The 11,058-nt window shown below is 31.6% G+C and overlaps 2 protein-coding genes across 2 annotated transcripts; both read left to right on the top strand.

The window, feature by feature from the left end:
- Positions 1-1,469: 1,469 nt before the first annotated feature.
- Positions 1,470-4,569, top strand: LOC102612844 (agamous-like MADS-box protein AGL18). Its single transcript, XM_025093304.2, has 8 exons — positions 1,470-1,787; positions 2,681-2,765; positions 3,061-3,128; positions 3,217-3,316; positions 3,411-3,452; positions 3,737-3,778; positions 3,899-4,053; positions 4,352-4,569. Exons 1-8 carry the CDS (start codon positions 1,606-1,608, stop codon positions 4,437-4,439), a joined length of 762 nt encoding a protein of 253 aa, XP_024949072.2. The 5' UTR covers positions 1,470-1,605; the 3' UTR covers positions 4,440-4,569.
- Positions 4,570-8,237: 3,668 nt separating this feature from the next.
- Positions 8,238-9,543, top strand: LOC102628311 (protein MIZU-KUSSEI 1). The gene has a single exon (XM_006492876.4). It carries the CDS (start codon positions 8,441-8,443, stop codon positions 9,272-9,274), a length of 834 nt encoding a protein of 277 aa, XP_006492939.2. The 5' UTR covers positions 8,238-8,440; the 3' UTR covers positions 9,275-9,543.
- The last annotated feature ends 1,515 nt before the right edge of the window (positions 9,544-11,058 follow it).

Below are 11,058 nucleotides of genomic sequence, written 5' to 3'. Positions count from 1 at the left end.
AATTTTTCATGCTATTAGAGGAGAGAATATAACATCAAATCTTCTATGGAAATTTCAGAAAGCATGATGGATTCAATTTTATATTTACGGTAATAAAGGGTTTCATTTTAATTGGAACCTCAATGAAAATTTAAATGTTGTGAATACGTTTCTTAGGGTTTGTTTTGGAATGCTATGTGCAAAACACTTTGAATAAAATAGGTTTCTATGAAAGCACTTGTAGTATATTTAATTATTTATGCCAATATATTTCTTTAACCAATTGTTCCTTATCTTGAAATAGTAGCTCTTATTTAGGGATGACAATTTTTCCCGATGGGATGGGATCCTGCGGGATCTCATCCCATTTGGGATGGAATTGAGACATATTTTTGTCCCATAAAAAAATTTAGGAACAGAAATATGACCTTTTTTTTATCCCACTTGCATATATGGGACGGAAGTGAGATTGGCAAATTTCATCCCATCCCATTTGATTACCGACTAAGAATGAGAATTTTTCCAATTGTGATGTGATCTCGCAGGATCCCATATCTTTTGGGACGGAATCGAGATATATTTTTGTCCCAAAAAAAATATAGAGACGAGAGTGAGACATTTTTTCATTTCATTTGCATATATGGGGCGAGATTGGAATTGGTAAATCTCATCCCATCCCATCTCATCCCATTGCCAACCCTACTCTTATTTATCTTTACTTTTTTTTTTAAGGAAAAACCCATTATATTGCCAAATATACTTAATATACGAGTACTCTTTACTTTTTTAAATGGTCACACATAATTTTTTTTTTTTGTTTAAAAATCGTCATCCAAACTCTCAAGATTTATTAAAAAGTAGGTTATGCTACTAAAAAAAAGTACAGTATGTGACCATTTATAAAATTAAGTAACTCAATGTGTAAATGTAAGCAAACATTAAGGGTTGTGATGTTTTTCTCAAACTTTTTAGTTAAAAGTTTAGTAACAAGAGAATATATAAGGGATATTATAAAAAGTTTGATTAGGTGCGTGACTGCATGCGTGGCAAGTTGTGGGACTCACGACTTTCCCAATGGAAGTTTGATACAGTTGCGCACCCGATCAGACCCTTGCAAGGGGTGTTACAAACTATGTAAGGAGTAAATGGTAAATTCCAAAGAAAAAGAAGGAAAAATTAGGGAGAAAATAGCATATTTTCATATCCAACACCAAGAGCACTTATGGTAGTATATCAAAACTAAGGACAAAAATGGATTAATTACCAAAAACAAAATCTCGAAACAATTGAACGTAATACCAAACAAAGCCTAAGGAGAAGTTCCAAAAGTGGGAAAGACTAGTCGTCAAGTAAATAGAAATATGCCCATATTCGGAGAATTTGCTACATATAGTATCCCATCTGTCACCTTTCCATGTTACATTCTAAGTTTGGTCACACTTTCCTTCATTAGTCCCCCTGTCATTTCGAAGTTTTTTTTCCTTATATTTAGTCTTCTTTTCTACACATTAGACACTAATTTTCCTTTCATTTCATCTCATTTCATTTGCTTCCTGCTCTCTCTCTCTCTTCCTCTTCTTCTTATAATCTCTCTGTGTGTTGTTAAAAGGAAGCAGCAACAACAAAATGGGGAGAGGCAAAATTGAGATCAAGAAAATTGAGAACTTGAACAGCCGGCAGGTGACCTTCTCAAAGCGGCGTAATGGGTTGCTGAAAAAGGCTAAGGAGTTGTCAGTTTTGTGTGATGCAGATGTTGGTGTCATTGTCTTCTCCAGCACCGGCAAGCTTTATGAGTTTTCAAGTTCAAGGTTCTTTTTTTTTCTTTTCTTTTTTCTTCTTTCTAAAAGCCATTTTTGAGAGATCTCTAAATCTTTATCTTTGATAAAATTAGACTTTTTTTTTCCAATTTTTTGGTTGGTTGGTTGGTTGGTTTGGTCTATGTATGCATGGCTCTATTTCATAGCGCCTTTAGATTAGTGTTGTTGAATTGTGATAAACCCTTTAACCGAAAAACCAAAAAAAAAAAAAGTTTGTTTAATTGCTAAAAGAAAAAAAGAAAAGTTCATATAGAGTTTGAAAATATGTAGAAGAAGAAGAACAGAGTAATGATGTAATAAATTAAAAGTTTTAATTCTTTTTTGAAGGGAAAATTGGTACTAACAGTAAATAACTAATTTAAGTAAGAAAATCTTATATTGAGGAAGAAAAAAAAAAGGGGTAAAAGATCATTGGGCAAAGAGAGAAAAAAGGTAAAGAACTTGCCTAACAAGGAAATAGTGCAAATGGTGTGTTGGGCCGGGCCCCAAATCCATGCAAAACCCTACATGGACCTAACTTTAGGCCCAGTTTATCCTGAAAAAGTCCCACTTTTTTGTGTTTTTTTTGGGTAACTCTAATTACAATTCTGATAATAGAGAGAGTGCACTACTCCCTTATATTTATATATATATTTGGTTAATTCTCAATCAAAGCTTTCTGGAGCTCAAAAACTAGGCGGGCTTGACCCATATGACGGGCTTACTAAACCCTCAACAAACAAAACGGGCTAAACCCATAGTGGGTCCAGTTTATCCCTTTGATGATATTATTATTTACAGTAGGAATTTTTTATTTTGACAGTTATAGTAGGAAATAATTAGTCATTAGTTTAAAAAATTTTATATTTATTTATTGACTGTATAATTTACCGTATGTATTGTAGCATGGAACACATTCTTTCAAGATACAGCAAAGGCATTGATTTGGAATGCCAAACAAATCGTAATGAAGAGCATGGAGTCCCAGAGGTATCAATCACTGCACATTCATATGTATTTATACAGAAATTAAAATGTGGTGTACGTACACATATTTCATATTTGCACTCAATTAAAAATTCGAAAAATGTTAAAAGGAACAATATACGCTTGATAGAAACACAAGCAAAACGACGTTGTTTTATCTCTTTAAAGACAGAGAGGTGGGAAGAAAACGACGTTTTTTTTTGCCTGTGTTGTATTTCTATCAGCACATTGTTCGTTTATGATTTACCAGTGGTCTTAAAATTTATGATCCTTATTTCAATTTTCAATGAATAAGCAGCTTCCACCAAAATCAGCAGAATTGAATGCTTTGAAAGATGAGTATGCAAGGCTACGTTTGGCATACATGTGAGTAATGCCATTTCCATTATTATTATTATTATTATGACCTGAACCAATTGATTATTCTAACACAAATTAGTACATCACATTACAGGCGGATGAATGGACAGGAGCTAGATGGCTTGAGCTTCAAAGAGCTACAACAATTGGAACATCAATTGAGTGAAGGCATGTTATCTGTCAAAGACATGAAGGTAATTTGGTTTGACTAGAATTTTAATCATCTCTTGACACTGTAATTAGGTTTTGCTGTGTAGGCCTAATTGAATTGAATCTTTAATGCTGCAGGAACAAGTTTTGTTGGAGCAAATTCGGAGATCTAGATTAATGGTAAAGTACTGGGGATTATTTTTTCTTCTTTTTTTTTTTTGGGATAATTTTGGATTTTGGATTCGTTTGGGCAATAAAAATTAGACATGTGGCACATATAATCATCCGTGATTAGCTACACAGTCCACCTAACATAAAGTGCTTATCGGCTGCCCCAAAAAAAAGTTAAAAAAAAAAAAAGCACTTTTAAACGTTTCCAATGCTCCTCCAATACCCCTTTTTTTTATTGTTGAAATAAAATGATGAATTTTTTGTATTTATTTTTGAGAATTTTTAATATGCAGGAGCAAAAAGCCATGCTAGAGAATGAGACTTTAAGAAAACAGGTGAGCCAAAATATGCTTGACGTTTTTAGCAAATAAAAATATTCATTTTTTAGTTTGAAAATACTCATTTTTTATTTTAAAATTTTCTTCAAAATGCATGTGGATAAAAATAATATATAGATGGAGGAGCTTCGAAGGTCGTCGTCAAGGTCACCATTGGTTGAATTTGATCCTCTCGAAAGGAGATTTTCCTTCACAAAATTGAAAGCTGATCATTGCGGTTGCACTTCGAATGAAAATGAAGATGATCATTCGGATACTTCCTTACACTTGGGGTAATTAACTTTAATATTCACGTTCTTTTTATATATGTATCCCATCATATATCAATTCTTGAAGTTTAAATTGATAGGTAATAATCTAATTATAATTTTTTTTTTAGCTACGAATAACAATATTCTCACAATACAGTCGCTGTCAAGTACAGTAAATAACCCTTAAGTCTTCTTGGAAAACTTTAGGGTTAATATATACGAAATTGGTTTATATTTGAATTTTATTAGAATGATTTGCTGATACAATAAATCTTAATAGAAATCTTTTTGTGTGCATGCGTGTGTGTGTGAGAGACAGGCTATCATCAGAGGTTCGCCGCAAAAGAAAAGCACCAAAGATAGAGTCCACAGGCAATGATTCTGGGAGCCAAGTGGCCTCAGATTGAAATTATATACATGGTGATTTTATATTTGTTTTGCTTTTAAAGATTAGATGAAAAAAGTTTTATGCAGTTTCAGTTTCTTTGAATTCATGAGATGGCAAACAATAGACGTGCATAGATGTTCTTCTTTTGATATACATTTTGCACACCCATCTTGTTTAACTCAAAAACAATTACACCTTTGATTTTAGGTTGGTGTGATCAGGGAATCGATCTTTTAACTTATTGCTGGCATTGCAAGAGAGGTCAAACCTATGAGATAATCTTTTTGAGATATAGATTAATTTGAAAAGTGAGACTAATAACTCAACACACAATAATCGTAATAAAAACATTCGTTCCAAGTTTTGAATGACTTTGTTACACTTAATTTTTTATAGCCTAGCTAAACAAGAAAAAAACATAATAAGGGTTGTTAGGATCATCCCACTGCCACGTCAATAAATATCCTCATGAAATATTATCAATGCTGAATTTCTAACCAAAATCTTTCAAGAGTATGGTCTGTTTGAAATTACTTTTGAAATATTTAAAAGTAATTTTGAAAAGTTAAGAACTAATTTTGAGAAAATCACTCATCCTATAAGTAGATTTTGAAATGATAACCTGTCAAAATCTAATTTTGAAAATCAATCAAAATCACTCATCCTAGAGTAGCTTTTGAAATGATAACTTTTCAAAATCTAATTTTGAAAATCAATCTTATAATTAATACAATTTCATATATATCCTCACATATATATTATAAAAATTTAAAATAATCCTTATCAAAGAGATTATTATTATTACCAATTATTTTGAGATAACAAAGCAAAATTTTTTTACTAAACGTTTACCAAATTTTCTTCACAGGTGATTATTTATATAATATAATTGCTGGTAATTATTTTAAAGTTACCACATTACTAAATTGGTCCATAACATTTTCCAATAAATAATTTTTTAAATCAAATTTAAAACTATTAGATGATACATTTTGTTATCCAAATCTTGAGTTCTAAATCCAAATGCTAGATAATTCACAATGTTTTCTTGTTTTCTAGAAGATTATTATTATTATTATTATTATTGCCGCTTTGGAAACGTTATCATCAAAATCATAATTCTATCTTTCTTCTTCCTTTATTTTTTGATTTAAAAATAAAATATAGTGCATAATATAAATATCCAAATTGTGACTTGTGAGCCCGTAATGCATCTAATGGCCATCGCCCGTCGGTTTCGAATAAAGTTCACATCAAAACATGGGTCCTATTATCATAAGACCAACTTATTTATTCAATAATCTCAAAATGTTGTTTGGTGGCTAAATAATTTCAATTATTTTTTTTCCCGAGTAAGATATGAAATTTTTTAATTGTCTGGAGTCATCAATAATGCCGATGCTGATGCAAATTGAAGACGACATATATTTATACATACATAGAGAAAAAGAATTTAAAAAAAAATAAATGTCTAGTAGTGGTACTTGGATAGCCCACGTGGCAAATATTATCATGAAATTTAGGGGTTAAAAAATTGTTAGGCCACCAATTTGATTGGTCATGCCCTAGAGCATGCTCGGTTTGGAACCGCCCAAATTGTTATATTAATTATAATATATGATTCCAATGATGGTTAATTGTATAAAGCAATTAATATTTAATATTATTATGGGTATACTACAAAGTTTAAAAGTCTTATAAGTAAATAAAAATTTTAATTTATGTATAAAGTGTTGAATGTTTTGGGGGGTGCTCTTTCCAAATTGATGGGGACAAAGTGGCCACTCACGAACATAATTTTGGATTGACCCTTCATCATCATGCCTCTCACCATCGTGTCACCTTTCTAAATACAAATTATTTATATAATATTATCAATTAAGTATTAATTTCTATTTCATCGGGAGAATTGGAGGGCCGGCTCACGCGCCTCCTTGCGTGTGGTGCACTCGCTGAAGTCAAAGCTTACAAAGAGTTGATCTTCTTTCAAACTTTGAAAATATTTACATAATCACATAAATAACCAAATGTTAAAGACAGAAGTAGTTAAAAGACAAAAAGCAGGTTAGTTCCAAAAGCAAGTTCTACCGGTAAATAAATTAAAATAATACTATCATGCTTATAAATGTAATCAGGGGATTGAGTAAAAAATTTCACTGAGAGAAAGAGATGAAAAGTAATTTTATAAAAGAACATTCTATATTAAAAGTGTGGGGAGGTAGATAGATATAGATATTTTCAATACTCTATTGATTTTTAAGAATCACATAATTAAAAAAAATTAATTTTATATTAATTCTAAAAATACCGACGAATCTAAAGTGTTAAAATTTATTAATTTCACATAATATCGAGAAATAATAAGAATAGAACTGAAATTAGGAATTTGCTCCAAGAAATAATTAATAAGAAATAATCAAGACCTACTCATAAAGGCCAGAAAAGACATTTATTTATACTAATTATAACTTATCATAATTTGACTTAAAAACTTATTTTAATAAGACTTATCTCTAAGTTAGGAAAGACAACTCAAATAACAAATACCGACACAATACAACTCTAAATAGACAACTACATTAAACTAAAAGAAAAATTAATTAAATATTTCTAAATATTATAAATTTAAATCTAAATAAGATTTCTTCAATTTCTTTGTATGTGTGGGAAAGTAACTTTGAATAACAACAAAAATATATTTATTTAAAGAATTATTAATTTTAAGAATAATATACTTTTGACCTTTTAAAGAGGGCAGACACGCAGAAGGCAAATACTCTAACTTACAAGAGTATAGTAACTATGAATCATGAGGTAGAAGCTTAATCAGTGAAATGTAACGTTCATGTTGAGCTTGCATGTGCATGGCTTTTGAGCTATTACACAGCCAAATTGATGAGGGAAAAACAAGTGGTATAACATGCGTTACTGAAGAGAAAATTAATACTAGTTTAGTGGAAATATTCAACAAAATTGAAAGGCAATCGAGCTTTGGACCCAACAGAATATTTATTTAATAACTTTGGGATTCTAATCCAACGGTCAACATGAACTCATCAAATATATTATGTCCAAGCAATCTTAACCTGGAGAATTGGACCAGCAACAGATCATCACAGCAATATTCAAATATCTCTCTTTTATTAAGTTACCAATTGTTGTAGTTTACACATTTTGATCATGATACTATCACAAATAATTAAATGGACCCATTTGATAAACGGTGTTGATCAACTAGTTTCGCTGCATCAATAATAAGATCTACGTAAATTTACTTATTTGTTTTTTTTTTAATCACGAATTATCTACATGAATTTTGTTAAAAAAGAGTTTAGATCATGAGAAAATTTTGGCGTGACTTTATAAATACAAAAAGCATAATAAACAATCCTAATATCACCTTATTATTGAGATGAGTAATGATATAGTTACAAATTCTTGTATAAATTTATTTTGTATAAATTGATGTGACGTTAATTCATTGGTTGAATTGAATATCTTTTGACCCATATGATTTATTTATATTATTTTATATTTTTATTCAATCAGTGAATTAATATCACATCATAAGATAAATTTATATAAAAATTTATTACTGTATCATCACTCTATTGAGATTTAGGGTTCAAATCTTTTCGTATATTTTCTCTTTCTTTCACTAGTTAATTTGATCATTTCCAAAATAGACTCACCAAACTAGGCCAGAAACCAACAATTTTTTTTCTTCTTTTTTTTTTAAAGAAAAAAAAAGTTTGGAAAAAGAGTATATATAAGCATGCATAGTGACAGAGAAAAAAGATCATCATCACCACAAACCTCCATAGTCTCCCTTTATATTGGCCACCTTCAAACACTATCATCACCTTTGTCGGCCGCTATTACCTTTCATCTCTCTTCTCTGTCTCTCTCTCTCTGTCTCTCGTGTTTCTTGCAAAAGCTTCAAGCAATAATATTACACACAATACACAAACCCAAGCACACGCTTCTCTTCATCTCCATCATCAAATCTCTTTTGAAACGATGAGACAAGAGGTTGCTCTACAACGAACCACTAGCACCTGCACCAGCAGAAGCTCGAAGAGAATCACACCATCTTCAAACTTCAACAGATCAACTTCAGTTTCGTCGTCGATACCCGAAAACGAAGAATGTTCAGGCAAGCTTCTAATAACAAGAGGCTCGCACTCACCGGTCTCTGTACAGCGTTTCAACAGAGTTCATTCAAGATTCACTTCGCTCGTCCGTTCACTTCTCAACATAATAGCTTTCCCCAATATAATTCTTCCCACGTGCAAATGGCTAAGCATGCCCACCCAGCTCTCCGTAACCCCCTCTCTAGGTCGTAAAGTCACCGGAACCCTATTCGGAAACCGCCGTGGTCATGTCAGCTTCGCCGTCCAGGACGATCCCCGGTCCGAACCGGTTTTGCTGTTAGAGCTCGCCATGTCAACGGCCACCCTCGTCAAGGAGATGGCATCCGGTTTGGTCCGGATCGCGCTCGAGTGTGAGAAAGCCGGACCGGTTCAGACCGGAAAGGGCCGGGCCGGGAGGTTGTTCCACGAGCCCATGTGGACTATGTATTGCAATGGGAGGAAGTGTGGCTACGCAACTTCCCGGGCGTGCGGGGGGTTGGATTGGCACGTGCTGACCACCGTGCAGAGCGTGTCGGTGGGTGCCGGCGTGATTCCGGTGGTGGAGGACGGGCGGAAGGCCGGCGCGTCGGAGGGGGAGCTGCTGTACATGAGGGCTAGGTTTGAGCGAGTTGTGGGCAGCCGTGACTCGGAGGCATTTTACATGTTGAATCCGGATAATAACGGCGGGCCTGAGCTCAGCATTTTTCTGCTTAGAATATGATGAATTAAAATTCATCAAATTATTGTTGTATTGTGATCTAATTAATTAATCTTTTTAGATGTTTAATTAATAGTTTTGATTAGGTCATTTGAAGTTGGAGGAGTTGAATGTTTTAGGTATTTGATTGTTGTACTTGTTTTTTTGTAATTTTTAAATAAACAAAACAAAACCCAAAAAAAAAAAAAAAAGATAAAGTGAATGATGTATGAACAGGTTGCTTTTGTATCTTGTACCTTTCTCTTTTTTTTTTTTGGCTACCTCCTTTATGTATTAGACAAACTTCACGTCACAATATTATCAAAGATTTAAGATGATCGATGCATGTCTCTGTGTATGTGCACCAGCGTGCGTGCGTAGCTTTAATGTAATAGAAAAAAAAGTTAGCAGCACGCCTGTATATTTTGTCTTACCACAAAAAGTATGTATCATGGATTTTGATTTTGATGTGGGGATTTTGAAAACCGAAGAGACCCTAAAATATTCTAACTGTTGAAATGAATGAAAGTGACAATGTGACTCCTTTGGATACTCACTGTGTTTCAATTTTTGTTTTTTTTTCTCGGACTCCATTACGCTGCCATTCCAAAAGAATAATCAATTAATATGAGTTCTTATTACTAGTCAGATTAAAAAACAAAAAAAAAAGATATGTGATTAATACTAGTTAAAAAGAATGAAATATTGATCAAACATTAGTTAACTATATATATATAATATTGATCATAAGTTGTAAGATCATGCACTTAAGGTGATTTTAGATCAAGATTTGAAGACCCATTCATTGAAGAAACACTTTTTAGTTGTTATTGATCATACTTTTGACAATGATTTACTTGTAAATACCATATGAATTGTTTTTCTTTTTTCTTTTTTTAAGAAAACATGCTTTAAAAAGGGTGATTGATTCTAATGTTTTGAGTCATGTAATTTTAGAACAACAAACTTTGTGAATAAATTAATTTGACATTAGTTGGATAAAAGTATCACATGTTCCATGTGATTTTGTGTTTCGTTCAATGTACTATTTTGCATAAAGAGTCTGTTGTTTTAAATTTTTATTAGGCTAAAAATTTCACAATTAAGCATGAAGTCATCGTTATTTTTCTTTCTTGCTTTTTAGTTCTCTTGATCATCTTAAACACTGACGTTGTCTTAATAAAAGATCAATTTAATTATTTTTATCCTTACATCATAAAAGGATAATAATTAATGAGAAAATTATTTTTATTTTCACAAATTCTTATAGTTTTATAAAATAATAAATGTTTATGATTTGTTACCAATAATTTCTTAGTTGAGTTGGATAACATCTCCTCCTTTTTTCTATAAAGCGAAGTGTAAATCTATATTGTGAAAGTAAAACTAAAAAAAATATATTTATGATTTATTCACTTTGTTGATGTTCTTTTTCATCATAATATGATTGTTGAATTCAATTTCATCTATCAGTGTTTTGGTGTGACTATTTTTGCAAAATTTTTGATGAGTTAAATATTTTATGTACTTTTGTTTCAAAAGAAATGATATTTCTTTTTATTTATTTATAATTATTTTAGGTGTCCATAACATTTTATAAAGTCCCACTATATTAACTACCACAAGAACACCCAAAAAAACCATCAAGTAAACAAAGTTATCTTTCTAATTACAAATCTTTAATTGAATTATAAATATACATGGTGTGATGGTGATATGTCATGGAATAAATTATTGAAAATTATTAAATTGCTTTGAGAAAATTTACATTTTTATATAAGTCGTACACTAAATACATAACGGCATGA

This window comes from Citrus sinensis, chromosome 9 (assembly GCF_022201045.2).
Source record: "Citrus sinensis cultivar Valencia sweet orange chromosome 9, DVS_A1.0, whole genome shotgun sequence".
Classification (NCBI taxonomy): domain Eukaryota; kingdom Viridiplantae; phylum Streptophyta; class Magnoliopsida; order Sapindales; family Rutaceae; genus Citrus; species Citrus sinensis.
This window is presented reverse-complemented; position numbering and strand designations above follow the sequence as displayed.

Coding starts and splice junctions, on each gene's coding strand:
- LOC102628311 (XM_006492876.4), top strand. CDS start 8,441: ATGAGACAAGAGGTTGCTCTACAACGAACCACTAGCACCTGCACCAGC.
- LOC102612844 (XM_025093304.2), top strand. CDS start 1,606: ATGGGGAGAGGCAAAATTGAGATCAAGAAAATTGAGAACTTGAACAGC. Junction 3,129..3,216: donor AGGCTACGTTTGGCATACAT/GTGAGTAATGCC, acceptor ATCACATTACAG/GCGGATGAATGGACAGGAGC. Junction 4,054..4,351: donor GATACTTCCTTACACTTGGG/GTAATTAACTTT, acceptor TGTGAGAGACAG/GCTATCATCAGAGGTTCGCC.